The sequence below is a fragment of the Coregonus clupeaformis genome, unplaced genomic scaffold (assembly GCF_020615455.1).
Source record: "Coregonus clupeaformis isolate EN_2021a unplaced genomic scaffold, ASM2061545v1 scaf0013, whole genome shotgun sequence".
Classification (NCBI taxonomy): domain Eukaryota; kingdom Metazoa; phylum Chordata; class Actinopteri; order Salmoniformes; family Salmonidae; genus Coregonus; species Coregonus clupeaformis.
In genome coordinates, this window is record NW_025533468.1 from 865,658 (window position 1) to 881,077 (window position 15,420).

General features: G+C 49.3%; 1 protein-coding gene across 1 annotated transcript; it reads left to right on the forward strand.

The window, feature by feature from the left end:
* Nucleotides 1-3,705: 3,705 nt before the first annotated feature.
* LOC121546274 (UPF0606 protein KIAA1549-like) lies at nucleotides 3,706-13,325 on the forward strand. Its single transcript, XM_041857446.1, has 20 exons — nucleotides 3,706-4,356; nucleotides 4,611-4,696; nucleotides 5,210-5,378; nucleotides 6,255-6,385; nucleotides 6,567-6,753; nucleotides 7,047-7,106; nucleotides 7,255-7,409; nucleotides 7,547-7,724; nucleotides 7,925-8,109; nucleotides 8,316-8,521; nucleotides 8,605-8,735; nucleotides 9,379-9,393; nucleotides 9,530-9,726; nucleotides 9,837-10,081; nucleotides 10,387-10,534; nucleotides 10,711-11,013; nucleotides 11,161-11,213; nucleotides 11,302-11,432; nucleotides 11,567-11,721; nucleotides 11,905-13,325. The coding sequence occupies exons 1-20, from the start codon at nucleotides 4,134-4,136 to the stop codon at nucleotides 12,127-12,129; spliced, it is 3,183 nt and encodes a 1,060-aa protein (XP_041713380.1). The 5' UTR covers nucleotides 3,706-4,133; the 3' UTR covers nucleotides 12,130-13,325.
* Nucleotides 13,326-15,420: the final 2,095 nt, after the last annotated feature.

Here is a 15,420-nt window from a genome sequence, read left to right on the forward strand (position 1 = left end):
TATGGAAAGAAAGCAATGCGGCGAGTGCTATAAGCTAACTGTTTGTGTGTTTGAGAGATTTTGATTAGGCTTTTTCCTGATTAGGCTTTTTAGTTTAATATTATCAGCCGATTGTCAGCATTCAGTCTTAAAAAGGCTTCCAAATTTGAGCTATTAACAGCTCGTGCTTGCCGCCCTTTTTATCACTAAAATAATGTATCAATTTGTCTATTGCTGCGGAAGTGTAGGCATACTGTGGGAAAATGTAAGAATGTCTGCTAGACGAGGTAGCCTAATGATGAAGATAGGATAATAAGCTGGGAGTTGTGTCATGAGTCTCATGACCGACATTATAGGTTAATTAGACTAAAATAATTAAATCCGTTGTAGCCTATCGTTTCATGGGCTATTTTAAATAGGCCTAATAAAAAACCCAAAATGAATGAACCGCACCGTGGACGTCGGATGTGTGAGATGCACGATGTTTGTTGGCAGACGTGGCCTAGTATAAGCTTCCCAATAATGGGGTCAGCCAGCTATCAAATGTGACAGGACACTGGTAAGGCAGCCTGTCTACTGCTTTAGTAGGCTAGTTAAAAATAGGCATTAACCCATTAAATATTTTTATACTATATAGATATTCTTATTATTAGGCCTTTATCTCAATAGATTTGTATTATTAGATATTTGCATACAGGGCCTCCTGGTCGCCAGAAAGCATGCAGTGATGATGCTATAGAGGAGAGATGGCATCGCACGTGTGTGATGTGACTCCTCGCTTGCCATGGAGAGTATGATCCGGACAAGCGCGGGTTCGAGGATGTGCCCCCGAGCCTCTCAGGGCCTGCGCACTAATTGCGCGCACCTGCTGGTAGCTGCCTTGCTCGTGTCCATGACGATGTCAAGCTCACCTGTTGCAGGTATGTGACATTTAATTTTCTTACTCTCATAGGCATGGATGGCTGGTGGCTTTGACCCTGAATGATAAGAATTACTGTTCACACCTGGTTTCATCAAGGTACACTAAGAGACAGGGCCAGTATTTGACTTTTCTTGGACTTTTCTTGCACTTTTCTTAGACCTTTCCAGTATTTGACTTGCCCTTGACTTTTGGAGCTGTCGTTGGTGCTGAATGCCCCAACTTCCATATAAAAACCCCATCTCCTCGCCTCATGTCTTTCCATCCTTTTACCTCTCTCATGTGGTCTATCTGTCCATTCATCCTCCTCCATCTCTCAGTAACTCGGTTATGTCGTCAGGGACAGATGGACAGTGGATGCCTACACACACAGTCATCCCTCACTCAGGCCCACTCACTGGCCTTAAGGCATCACACACACTGATACAATCACAGACACACACGGCGCGTACAAGCACCCACTCAAAGTCAGATATATCCTGACTTAAAATAAAGAAATCTGTGGGCGGTGTGTGTGTGACGGGGCAGACAGACTGCTCCCTGGTGGTGAAGGATGTTTAGCACTGCTGATTGGATCATTGTCATCAAAGCCATGTGGATCGACCGAAGGGTGCTGCATGCTATTCTTAGAAACACAAGTCTTTACTCTGATCTATCTTCATTCCTGCAGTCTCACTCTCTTTCTTTCTCTTCTCTCTCGATTACTCTTCCCCTCTCTAATTCTGTTTCTCTGTATTCTTTCTGCTCTCTTGCTCCCTCCTTCACTATCTTCCTCTCTGTATCAATGTAATATGTGTGCGTGTGCGCATGCGTGGGTGGGTGGGTGCATGTGATTTGATCCTGCTATTGGCTGGGATGCCTTTGAGCTGTGTGCCGTGTCTGCAGCATACCAATGAGCTCGCCGCCACACAGCATGTGCGCCTAGTCGAGGCTAGGAGGAGGAGGCAGGGTGCTCGCTGTAATGTAACTTACTGTACGGTGTGTGTGTGTGTGTGTGTGTGTGTGTGTGTGTGTGTGTGTGTGTGTGTGAGAGAGGGGATGGATGGATGAGGCGCAAGGAGAGTGTTCATTTACTCTGTTTGAGTCAAGGTAACCATCCTAGAGAGACCTGGTTATGGTTATCATATAGCTGTACTATAGTGCTTTGTGATACAGTATATTGTGCTTAAAATCATGATAAATTAACAGTGTTTCTCTATGCCTGTGTGTGTGTAAGACTCTTCAGTGTCCTGTTGAGTGAGGATTGTGTGTGCAGGGCCGACACTACAAATAAGCGACAGTCGGGGTCTCAACTTACTGTTGAGAGTTAGAATAATAAAGGTGCCATTTCGAAATGTGGTATTGCATCAGCAGTTTTCCTGTTATGTCAGTCGCTGAAAGTAACACAATTAGCCCATGTCAGCTAACATTTTATAAATTGCTAGGTAAGTTAGTTAGCCAGCTGTCTAAACCTTGTAGTAACGCGGGGCACGTGCCCAGGGGCCCTGACCTATAGGTGGCCCCCATTGATATTGTTAGTCATTCTCACCCAGATATTGTATTGCCATGGTATAAGTCATGGCAGAATGTGTAGAATTGCTGGGAATTGGATTTAAAACTGCCAAAAAAAATTGCGAAATGTGTATAAATTGCAGGAAATGTTATTTAAAACTGCAACATTTCTCTCTGCCTCATGACAAAATGTGTAAAATTGCAGGATTTCTGTTTGTTTTTTTCCCGCCAAGAGGGGAAGCCACATGTTTTGCCGTGAGATGGAGGTCACGCGACCAAACCTCGCTTAGGGCCCCTAAAAGACTAGTGTCGGCTCTCTCTGTGTGTGTGAGATCAGTGCTGGGCTCTATCCTCTGCTCGTTGTATTCTCTAGATGGAGCTCAGCTTTAACTAGGTCTCTCAGCCACCAGCAGGGATTCTGCTCAGCCTCCTGTGTTCGTACATTAATTTTAACCATGTACACGGCCCAGCGAAAGACAAGCTTCCTGTCCAGGGGGCGTACTTGTACATCAAGCTGCCTCACACTACAGAAACAGGAGAGGCTCCTGCATTATGGGCCATTCTGGCCCGGACAGTCACACGTGTTGTGAATGCATTTTATCTCTCCACAGGCGGTGTGGACTCCAACGGAACGACAGCAGCACGGTCCTCATCACGGTCGCCATCGTCATCATCACCCTCTTCCAGATGGCCAGGCGCCAGCCCACCCAAAGACGCTGGTCACCCTGGTAACACTGACGCTGCCTCAGTGGACGATGAAGCTCAGGGCATACACCTCCTCCTGAGACCCCCGGACCTGCTGTCCCCCAGCCACCCCCCTCCTTTGCCCCCCCACAGCCAACCCACCCTCACCCCTCCCCCTCCCTGGGAGCACGCCCCCTCCCTAGAGGAGGCCTGGGGGTCCGGAGACTACCTGGAGACGCTCTCCTTCCTCCCAGACGGGGAGGAACTGGCCCTGGCCACACCCTTACCCAGCCACACCTACGACCCTGACAACGGGGCCTCCTACGACACCTCCTTCCCCTCCCGCCCAACCCTCCCCCTGTCCTCCAATAACCTCCTCCCCTCTACGTCCCTCACCTCCTCCTTCTGGGAGGGCCTCCCCTTCACCCACTCTGCCCAGCCTGAGGGATACCCTCCCTGGGAGGAAGAAGACTATGACCTAGGGGACATGTTTCGTCTGGAGCCCACGGAGCTGCTGCTGCCGGATATGAACAGTCTGGAGTACTACACCAATCTGCTGGCCAGAGAGAGAGACGAGGAGAGGAACAGGGAACGGGAGAGAGAACGGGAGAGAGAACTGGAGAGAGAACTGGAGAGAGAACTGGAGAGAGAACGGGAGAGAGAACTGGAGAGAGAACGGGAGAGAGAACTGGAGAGAGATAGAGAAATTGTCATCCCACCCCCAAAGACCACCCCCAAACTCAGCATCACACCCACCGCTACCACAAAAACACCCACCCACACACACACTCAGCCCCCATCCCCTTCCCCCTCCCCTAGCACAGGGCCCCCTCCAGCCCGGGACCACAAGCACCCCCTTGTCCCCTCAGCAGGTCCCACCCCTCCCCTGACCCTCTCACCCACTCTGTGGGATGGTCAGGGTACCCCCACCCCTGGAGTTAGACCCACCTCCAGAGCACCCCCTCAGCCTCCTGTTCCGCGGCCCAGAGTCCCCCCAGCTTCCCCGGGCAGACACCCTCCACTGCCCCCCTCTAACACCACCAGCCTGGCTCGCCCCCCCATGCTGCGACCTCCAGGGAGGGACCCCATAAAACCACCACCACCACCACCTGTGACCGAGGTCCCCAGCAACCGACCGACGACCACTACCAAGGCAACCACTGTTACCACGACAACCCCTGGCACCCTGGCGAGCATCACCCAGATTCCCCCAGCCCAGGCCCCTCCGGGACGCCAGTACCTGTGTAACGTCACCAAGCCTGACATGTACCTGGTCAGAGTGGGTAAGGCAACACCAGTAGAACTCATAGTAGACTAGAGATGGAGGCACATATGAGAGGCAATTGTATGGCAATACTGTAGATGAGGATGCATTGCACTGTGCTGTACTGTTCTGGCCTGTCAATGTGTTGTGCTGGGATCTCATGGTCACCTTTTTAAAGGGAGCACATAAACATAGTTTAGGAGTGTGTTTTCAGGGAATGCGTTGTCAATGGTTGAATGCAGGTTGTTTGAGGTTAACCCTGTCTCTTCCTAGTCCTGCCTAAGTCTGGCTCCACTGTGGGCTTTGGCCAGGTCAGGGACATCTTGAAGAGGGAGTTCAACCGCTCAGTGGAGCTGCAGGTAGGCTATCTATCAATACTCACTGGGGAAGCTTTGGGGAAAGAGCATGTTTGGAGCAATGAGTTGCATTGCAGGAATGTGCAAGTTTGCCCTTCACAAATGTCTTGAAAGCCAATCATGCATGCCTTCCCTATCCCCCTCTCTCTCTCTCTCCCCCTCTGCTCTCTTCTCCCTCCAACCCCCTCTCTCTCTCTCTCGCTCTCTCGCGCTCTGCTCTCTTCTCCCTCCCAACCTCTCTCTCTCTCTCTCTCGCTCTCTCGCGCTCTACTCTCTTCTCCCTCCCAACCTCTCTCTCTCTCTCTCTCTCTCGCTCTGCTCTCTTCTCCCTCCCAACTCTCTCTCTCTCTCTCTCTCTCTCTCGCTCTGCTCTCTTCTCCCTCCCAACTCTCTCTCTCTCTCTCTCTCGCTCTGCTCTCTTCTCCCTCCCAACCCTCTCTCTCTCTCTTTCTCTCTCTGCTCTCTTCTCCCTCCCAACACTCTCTCTCTCTCTCTCCCTCTCCCTTCCTCCGCCAGTTCCTGAGAACTCCGTCTAGCTTTGCGTTCCGTGCTGTGGCGGGACCTCTGATCTTCACCGCCATGTCTGTCATCAACGCTCTGCGCCAATCAACACGAAGCTCCTCCTCCTTCCCCACTGTCTCACCCCTCTATGGCGTACCTGATCACAAGTACCAGATACACTCTGGTAGGAACCTGTCTCGCTCTCTCTCCCTGTGTGTGTGGTGTGCAGTTCGCAAACAAGTTTTTCTTTTTGAACTACTCTTTTTACTTACTTGTTTTTCGGAGAAACTCGTTCACTTTAGTCATTCATTTGCCCTGCTGGTCGCAATGAGTCCTATAGCAGGATTAATACACTGTCCTCCGGCTCAGAGGCTCCAGAGACGTGGCCCGACCAACAACTGTCTGTCATATATGCGCACATGGAAATAGATCATGTTCAGCATAGAGAAGAAAAATGCATGTTTAGAACTGATCATTGATCATGAATTAATTGATTATTGAACGTTGTGATGACACAGCTTTGTAGAACCAAAACATACACAGCCTCTGCTCAACAAACTCGAGAACGAATCGTTTGGGGGGCTGCAGTTCGAAAGATATTGTGCTTATCATCCTCATGGCAGTCAAGCAATGCCTTCCGCCAAGAGTCGTTCACAATCTAGTCTGGTTGCAGCCACAACTAGACCTTGTTTCAATTTATCAAGAAATAATCATATTTGTATGCCTAGCAAATGTACATTGTTTAAATCAAACTTTTACAAGTCTGTCACAAATGGCAGCTCCAATAAGCCCCCTGTGGTGAACGACGTGAACGAGAGGCTTGTAGAATCATGACTCGAGTTTTCAGTTCATCGTACGCCAGTATGGGGGTCCTTCCTGTGTGCTCTGGGCATTACGGACTCAAATGAACTAAATGAGTCAAAATATTTGTTATTTTGACTGAACGAGTCGAAAAGATCTGAGTCGAACTTCCCATCGTGTGTTGTGTTTGTTTTAGTGCTGTATTGGACAACGTGTGTGTACTGTCAGTGTGATGATCTATAATGTGTGTGTTTTTCAGTGCTGCAGTTTGTGCCCAGTCACGTGGATGTGCGTGTGTGTAACTTCAGTGAGCGAGTGGAGAGAGGACTGCTGATGGCCTTCACGGAGACACGCAGACGCGCACATGAAGTTGGCAACGTTACTGTACAGGTAGCCGTGAAAGTGTGCGTACTTGCCATTCTCTTGGGTAGGTTCAGCGGAGCTGAGGAAAGGGATTCAGATCAATCCAAAAATGAGTCAATCTGTAACACGTGTGTGTGTTTACGTGTATATGTGTGCGTGTGGTGTGTGTGTGTATATGTGTGCATGTGGTGTGTGTGTTTACCTCAAGCTTCTGAACATCACCATGGGTCAGGCCAAGCCACAGGGTGACCAGAAGGTTCCGGTGGACATCACATTTGCGGTGCGTGATGGGCGGGGCTACCTGTTGGGGTCAGAAGTCAGCGGTCACCTGAGACTCCTCAGCACGGTGGAGTTCAGCTTCTACCTGGGCTTCCCCGCGCTGCAGATCGCTGAACGTAAGTCACACACACCACACACACACACACATCTCATCTACCCCTCACTGACACCCCACACACACCCCATCTATACACCAGCTACTATCCCACACACACACGCCAGCACACACACACGCACGTGCACACACACTCTTATACACTCTCACACCTGGGTGCCGTTTATAGCATCCTAACCATAATTATACATATACTGTACTCACACACATACCTATTCTAAATGAGTTACTTGCCCCACAGACATCAGTGTGTAACCTGACCTAATCTTATCTAACCTGTGTTTGTCTCCCCAGCCTTCCACTACCCCGAGCTGAACGTTTCTCACCATCTACGCTCCTCCTGGGTCCGCACAGGTACCAATTTGAGCTTCGGGATTTTCAGACTTAGGCTCAATATTGAGAGAATGACCGTGCTAGAGCAGCATGCACGTGTTTATGTGTGGCAGTCATGATTGGCGTATATAAGCAGTGCATTAGTGTTGCATGTGTGTGTGTATTGCAGTGTTACTGGGTGTCCAGGAGCAGACGGTGACTGAGCGGAGCTTCAAGGCTCGTCTGGAGCGCCGTCTGGCCCTGCTGCTGGAGGAGGGGCTAGGGGAGGGGACTAAACGACCCCGCTGGAAGAGATCCACCGCCGTGGGTAACAACAGCTTACAGGTACACACACACTTACACACTCTCACACACACTATGGGTGCTGTTTGTAGTGTCCTAACCACATATACATGCTGTACTCACTCACTCACACACTACACACACACACACTCGCTCTGACTCCATGGTGTTGTCTCCAGGTGGTGCGTGTGTCGAGACTGGCAGGTTCAGGGCGTTCTCTGGAAGTGGTGTATTTCGTGGAGGGACCAGGGGGAGAGAGAGTTCCTGCTGATACCACCGCTGCCACCCTCAACCGCCTGGAGCTGCAACGGGCTGCCATCGTACTGGGGCACCGCGTCCAGAGACCCCTTGCCCAACGTGAGTGTGTGTGTGTGTGCCTACGTTTGTGTTCGAGCACCAGCACGTGGTGTATGTGGGATTTCGATAAGTAGTACTTTTGTTTTCAGTGATTCGCAATGTAAGCCCATGTAGGTTGGCTGCACTCATTTCCTAATGTACCGTAGTATATTGCTTAAATAAAAGTGTAAGCTGATTGTATATGTATTTGTCTTCTGTAGCTGTGGAGACCCTGACAGTGCCCCCGTCTGAGACTCAGAGCAGCAGTGTCTGGCTGATTGTGGGGGTGGTGGTGCCTGTCCTGCTGGCTATCTTCATCATCATCATCCTCTACTGGAAACTGTGCAGCTCGGAGAAGCTGGAGTTCCAGCCTGATGCCATCAACACCATCCAACAGAGACAGAAGGTCAGGGGTGAAGGGTTAGGGGTAGAGGGCCGACCTCGATGGTTGACTGTGGATTTGTTATCTGACTGGAATTGCATCATAATAAGAAAGGCTGTAGTCATGCAGACATACAGGTCCTGTTGTGCCTGGATCTCTCTCCTTGTTCCACCCATCACCATCTTTCTCATTCTCTCTCTCTCTTTTTCTCCCCCCCCCTCTCTCTCCAGCTGCAGGCTCCCAGTGTGAAGGGGTTTGACTTTGCCAAACTCCACCTGGGGCAGCACAGTAAGGATGACATCATGGTGATCCAGGAACCTGGTACCCTCCCTGTGCCCATCAAAGAGGCCTCCCCCTCTGAGGGAGGGGATCTCAACACTCCCAAATCCAAGGGCTCCTCCACCAAGGCTGCCCGCGCTAACCGCCGTAGGGGGAGGTTGGTAACACATGCACTTACAAGGATACATACACACTCATCCACAAACCCACACTAACCTCTGTTTTTCTCTGATTGGCCAGACTATCCCCGTCAGATGGTGACTCGTTAGGTAGCGACCAATCGAGTGGCAGAGAGTCTGCAGAGGAGACCACCAGACATGTGGCCACGCCCCACGAGGGGAAACCGCACCGAAACAAAACGCCCAAGAATGGCAAGAGACACGCCCCTTTCTGTTTACCTGAGGCCTTATTCATAACATTCTGATAGAAATGTACCGTGATAGAACAGACTTGATTCTTTGTCATGTAGATTATAATGAGGAATTGGGTCATCTCTACACTCTCTATACTATTCGATCTACAACGCCCATGCTGAAACACAGAGGAGAATAAGTGGTGGAGGGAGAGGTTGTGTGGATGAGCGAGAGAGTGTGTATATGTGTGTGTGTGTGTGTGTGTGTCTCCTAGAGAGAGCTATGCGCTGAATCAGCAGGAGAACAACTGATTAAAGGAGTTGCATCAAAGAGAATAACAGAGGGAGAGCGAGAAAGAGAGGGCGAGAGAAACCACAGGAGAGAAAGAGGTAGTGAGAGGGGGCAGGGAAAGAATGCAGGATGGAGAGAGAGTGGAGGAGGAGTGGAGAAAAAGCTTGCAATGTGAATTGAATTGCTCTCTGATCACCAAGTGATAATGCTTCTCGCCCCCTCCCCTCTGTCTCCCTCTCTCTGTCTCCCTCTTTCTGTCTCCCTCCCCTCTCTCTCTCTGTCTCCCTCTCCTCTGTCTCCCTCTCCTCTGTCTCCCTCTCCTCTGTCTCCCTCTCTCTGTCCTTTCTTTTTGTTCTGGACTGAATCATAGGGAGGAATAAGATGGGTAAGTCCTCCCTTCATGTTGAGTGGTTCAGTAAAGCTGCAGCTTGCCAGAAAGAACACAGTTTAGTGCTACAGTTTTACTACAGTTCACCTCTCTTTCTCCCTCTCTCTCCTCCCTTTCCTGTCCCTCTCCCCAGTCCCTCCCACGGGCAGCGGTCCAGATGAGCTGCTCTCCTCTTCCTCCATCTTTGACCACGTGGACCGTCTGTCCCGAGGCTCGTCTGACGGCAGGGGTCACCAGGCCAACAAGGTCCAGTTGATCGCCATGCAACCCCGGCCCAGCCCACCACAACATTCACACAGCCCCACCATCACAGAGAGGGTCAGCGCAGAGGTGAGAATGCACACTCTTAAACACACGTCTAACGCACACACTCTCTCACACACACACACACACACACCTTAAAACTCCTTAACATCTTGGTGGTGTGTGTGTTTATCTAGGTGGCTCTGAGACATAAGTCGGAGATCGAGCACCACAGGAACAAGCTACGTCAGCGGGCTAAGAGGCGGGGCCAGTGTGAGTTCCCCTCTATGGATGACATCCTGGATGCCTTCGGACAGGCGCAGGAGGAGGCAGGGCAGGGAGGTTGTCCCCAGCGCCTCTACAGCTCAGCCCATGACCACATGGACAGCATCCTGCACCCCGACCACCCCTCGCCCCCCACCCCAGGGGAATCCAGGAAGAGGTGCGATGGTCATACATACTCCGACTCTTAGTCTTACCTCATGGTTAAGATCAACTTGTTTCATAAATACCTCCTACAAGCATCAGGTGTTTTTCATTCTTTGTATCAAGATTCTCCTTTTCATTCTTCTGCATAGAACTCTAGATCGAAGATATTTGCATCCCTTGTACACGGTTTCACTGTAGATCCCAATGAATAGTCACGCTGAATATGTGTCTGTGACTGAATTAGATGGGTGTGTGTGACTCCGTTGTATGAATGTGTCTGTGACTAATCTGTGCTGATGTGTTTCCCTGCCCTGCCAGGGGGAGGTGCTCTCCTCGGGGCCGGCGGAGGCAGCAGGGAAACGGCAGTCTGCCAGACACAGACAGACTGACGGACAGAGACCGCCTGCTCACAGACCACAGCGCCACCTACAGGAAATACCCTGGACTCAACAATGTGGCCTACATGGTGAGACACACATACTATGCGCATTCTGTGTGTGTGTGCAGGTGTGCATAGTATGTGTGTGTGTGTGTGTGTGTGTGTGTGCAGGTGCGCATAGTATGTGTGTCTCACCATGTAGGCCACACACGCACCATATACACACTCACTCACACTTTTTCCTCCTCTTCTCTCTCCTCCAGTCGGACCCGGACCTACCTCCAGACCACAGCAGCCCCTCCCCTAACGACGAGGTGTTTGACCACGCCCCTCCCCTGCCCCCCTACGTGCCGCCCCAGCCGTCCATCGAGGAGGCGCGGCAGCAGATGCACTCCCTATTGGACGATGCCTTCGCCCTGGTGTCGCCCTCCTCCCAGGGCAGCGTCAGTGTCGGGGTAACGCAGGTCAGCCCCGCCCTGCAAAGCCCCACTCCCTCCCCACAGACACGCCCATCACGCCAGTGGGGCTCCTACCCCGCAGCCCCCACACACAGCCCCTTCTCTGCGGTAAGAGTGTGTGTGTGTACTCCCAGGGTCTCTTCTATGAAGTACGAATCATACGGTCTCTCTCTCCCTCTTTACTTCTCTGCATCCACGTTTTCCTCTTTATATCTCACCTTCCCTCTCTCTTTCTATGTTCTCTCCCCTCTACAGAGGTATGCAGAGTTAGGGATGTCTCCCTCGTCAGTACAAGCCCTGTTGCAGAGGTGAGTCAGATGCGACTATACTACCCAAGCTGAAGTACATTCAGTGAATGTCAGCATTTCTAAAGTCTGGTGTATGTGTGTGTTTTAGGCAGGGCCTGGGTTCGGGGGCCTATGTTACTGCAGAGGAGCAGCAGCTGCAGGAGTCTGTCTACGCCAACAGAGGTCAGTTTGAAGAGCCTCCCTCCTCCTCCAGACCTCGGCCTGTTGGGGGGAGCACAGGTAAAGGCGCTGTGTGTGTGTGTGATTCAATGTGTGTGTGTGTGTGTGTTAATTGGGATTGATGTGTGTATGGTAAGTGTATAATGTGTGTATCTAATGATTACTTACACATGGTGTGTTGTTTGTGTTCTCAGGTGCTCAGCTGCATCACCTGACACAGGTGGGCTTGTCGAGCCGGATCAGTGCGTACCCCGGGGTGGGCCGCAGCGTCTCTGGGCCAACAGGCTCCAGCTGGAACCAGCAGCCTTTAGACCAGGACCTCTCCAGACCTGGAGCCAGCAGGGAGAGTGTGAGTCAGACCACATGATGACCAACAGGGACAGCATGAGACTGTATTGGGCGGGCCACAGTGGATGGAGAGAAACATTTGTTTTCCAGAGGAGTAATCTAGTTTCCAGAGGAGTAATTTGATCTCTCTCTCTTTTTCTTGCCTTCTCTCTCGCTCTTACCCTGTCTCTATCTCTCTCTCTAGGTGCTGTCGTTCCCTGAGTTCTCCTCCGCTGTGTTTCAAATGCCCAGCTCCTCTCTTGGAGACCATTCTGTCCCTCCGATGCTCCTGGCCCCTCCCACTCCAGAGTTCCCCCTAGACGAGTCCTCCCCCTCAGCCCAGAGCTCCGCCTCCCTCATCAAGGCCATCAGGGAGGAGCTACGACGGCTCGCCCAGAAACAGGTTGCTGTGGCCGGCAGCTACTCCTAAACCAGTGTGAGCCCCTACCCCATAACTGGTCAAAACTACTGACTCTAAACTGGTCCGAACCAGTTTGAAAAACTCATCCTAAACAAGTATGGACCGACCGTAACCACTACCCCAAACTAGTGTGAAATAGTCAGAACCACTTTCCCTAAACTGGTCTAAAGAGGCTTACACTGCTATTCATAAGCTGGTCTGAACAAGACTGAACCAGTCTGCAACAGATACGATTTCCTTACAACAATAACATCACGGTTCTTTACAGGGTTCTTCTCTCTGTAAAGGTTCCTCGTTCTACAGCACAGTGTTTCCACTGGACAGGAGGATCGAGTTTGTTTTCTTCAGAGTTCCATAGAAGTGCTTCCGTGAGAGGGGCCGTCTCTGCCCTTCCTGACCTCCTGTATGTGGTGCTAAACGTCAGCCTAATGTCTCCTGTCATTAAGTTAACCACGCATTGCCTTCAACACACATTCATCATCAGCCATGTTGGTGAGATCTTCTCCATTCATCAGCCATATTGGTGAGGTCTTGCACTGTAGAGAGACTTGGAGTATAGTATACTTTGGGCATGGGGGACTTGAATATATAGATGAAAAAATATATAGATGGAAATATTATGTGTAAAGAGATGTAAAAATCCTAAATGAGCACAATATTAATTTATAAGAGTTAGCAATGGAGTATTGAAATTGTATTTATTTTTTATTGCTCTGAAAGTATACTTTAAATCCTTCATTCCCCCCCCCAAAAAAAAAGACCAATACTGTTTGGATGTTCTATGGCTGTATTCTCCCTGTGTTTGCGCTCACTGTTGCTGTGGAGCTGATCATAATGTTGTTTATCGCAGTGGAGACGTCGCTTAGCATAGTTGCTCGCTGCTCATGTGTTCACGTGTTGATGGTACAAAAAGGAAAAAAAAGACATGGATTATGCTTTGCCGATATATAGCGCTTTTCGGTAGGTGGTTAAAGACTTGACATGGGGCTAACCTATCCCATCCACCAATGTGACCTTCTGCGGCAGAACTCTCACAGAAGAACAAAGGCATTTCTAGGGTGACAATTGACTGTGTCAAATTGTGATAGTGTTTCTCTTGGTGGGAAGAGCTGGAAAACCACTCATGCTTGACAACCACAGAAAATAGGCTACCTGTGAAATGTAATATTGAAATAGGAATGATTGTATACAATGGTATGAACATCGACAAACATGTTGTGTTGCAAAGGTGATATGGGGTGGTTTATAGCAAGTGAAAAACACCTACATGTCCAATTTCCCTCCAAATAGCTTCCTTTCCTCATCTCCTTTCCTTGGTCAACTCTTATCCAAATGGATGTAAAGGTGAACCTCTGGAAGGAGGAAACCAAGCCATTTACGACAAATGGACATACTATACTGTAGTAGTTGGTGGGTTTGGTGGTGGTTATGAAGTGCTCTTTGTCTCTATCTGCTGGTAATATGGCTGCATGGCTGACTTCCATCTCTGCTTCAGGCTGTTTTCTCTGTGGTCTTATTGTATTGGGTTTGGTCAATGGTCAGTAATGTGTGGGTTTATGCAGGCGAGAGAAGGTTTGCCCATCCAGCTCTGTGCTCTAGCTATCTACAGCATGTTGACTAAGTTTGAGGCTTTGGCTAGCTAGCTATTAGTGACGTGACAGTTATTGTTGTCTTCTCTCAGGCATGCTGCTAAAATAAGTTAAAAAATGTTTTTAAACAAAAGTTAAACTGAAGAGTTGTAACACACAAGTAAAGAGTGAGTAGTGTTATACAGTGCCATCCGAACCTGATCCATCCAAGCACATAATACATCATGATAATCAAGCAGTAGAAAATATACACTATGTAAGTGGCATTCTGTTATACTCTTGTTTTGCCTTTCTAATAATATTTTTGAACCTAAATGAAAATTGATATGACAAATACAGTATATAAAATAAAATAAATGTAAGCGTAAAATATGTCAAACAATTTTATCTGTGATTTCTCAATAATATGGACAACCTTCCAACAGAAGGACTAACACATCTTCCCTGTGGACCAATCCTGATTCAGAACTCTTCATCTGCTGGGCCTTATAACCTTCCTGATTGGACCTAGCACCTGTCAATAAGGCTGTGGGACTGTACACAGAGTGGCGTCACTGAGATGTGTGTGTGCGGACGACAAAACAACCACATGGTGCTACTAAGTAACTTACAGGAACATATCCCTCACTCCCTCTGTACAGGGGGTTGGAGTGTGTTGATGTCTCCTCAGTCTAATAGCATCCCACACACAGCCTATACAAATATGGGGACCACAGACACACACTGCCAACATGGAAAACACACACACTCAGATGTTGATTGATATTCCTGTCTAAAAATATAGGATTCTCTTCTCAATTCAAATTCTGGACTTTGAGTAGCTGCAGCATCTCCTGAATGTTTCAGAGGTCTGTGTTTTATAGATCTGTAATTCTCAGTGTGTGTCTCCAGTGTCTGAGCAGGTGTGTTGTTAGCCCTAACGCCCTGAGATCATACCCCTATACTCTGTCTCTCTGTCCCCAGAGGGTATGTGTTTTGTTTACTCTTGATATCTTTGACGGCGTAGTAGACGCTCAGGTGTGTTAAATGTTAGACAAGGGTGGGGTTCCTGCCCGACTAGATGCACAGACGTTGCATTGCGTCAACCAATGGTTGCGTGCCACGTCATCGACTGCTCAGTCGGTCATCAAATTTCTATATCACATGTTGTGGTTAACTGATATGTTAAACACCTATCTAGCTGTTGTGAGGTCTGGCATGTGTCTGCAAGGTTGTTGGGCAGGAACACCACAGCTCTCTCTCACCCTCCCACTCTTCATACCCCTCACTCTCGCCCCTCCTTCCCCTTCTCTCTCTCTATCCCTCTCTTTCTCCTCTCTCCTACCTCTGAGCTGCATCCCTGTGGTGTTTAGAGTCTGAATGATGTGTAAATCAAACATTAAAGAAATGATGTGTTTAAACTCAGCCTTTGCTTCGTTTTTTTTCTCCAAAAGTTTAAAAATCATTGTATTTTAGTTGCTGCTACCTTTCTTTTGTGAGGATTGGCTAAGGTGTACAGGTGAGTGCAGCTGTGGAACATAAGTCCCCCTGTTTAGTTTTGCATCTCCTTCCCCATTCTGATAACTGATACCTAACCCTTCAGTTCCTTCCTCTTCCAACAAACACACACACAGAGAAACCTGAGGAGAAACAACAGGATAAACCTGATTTGAATAATGTCTCAAAACTCAACCCAACCTCTTCCCTCTAGCCAACAAAAGACAACATGTAG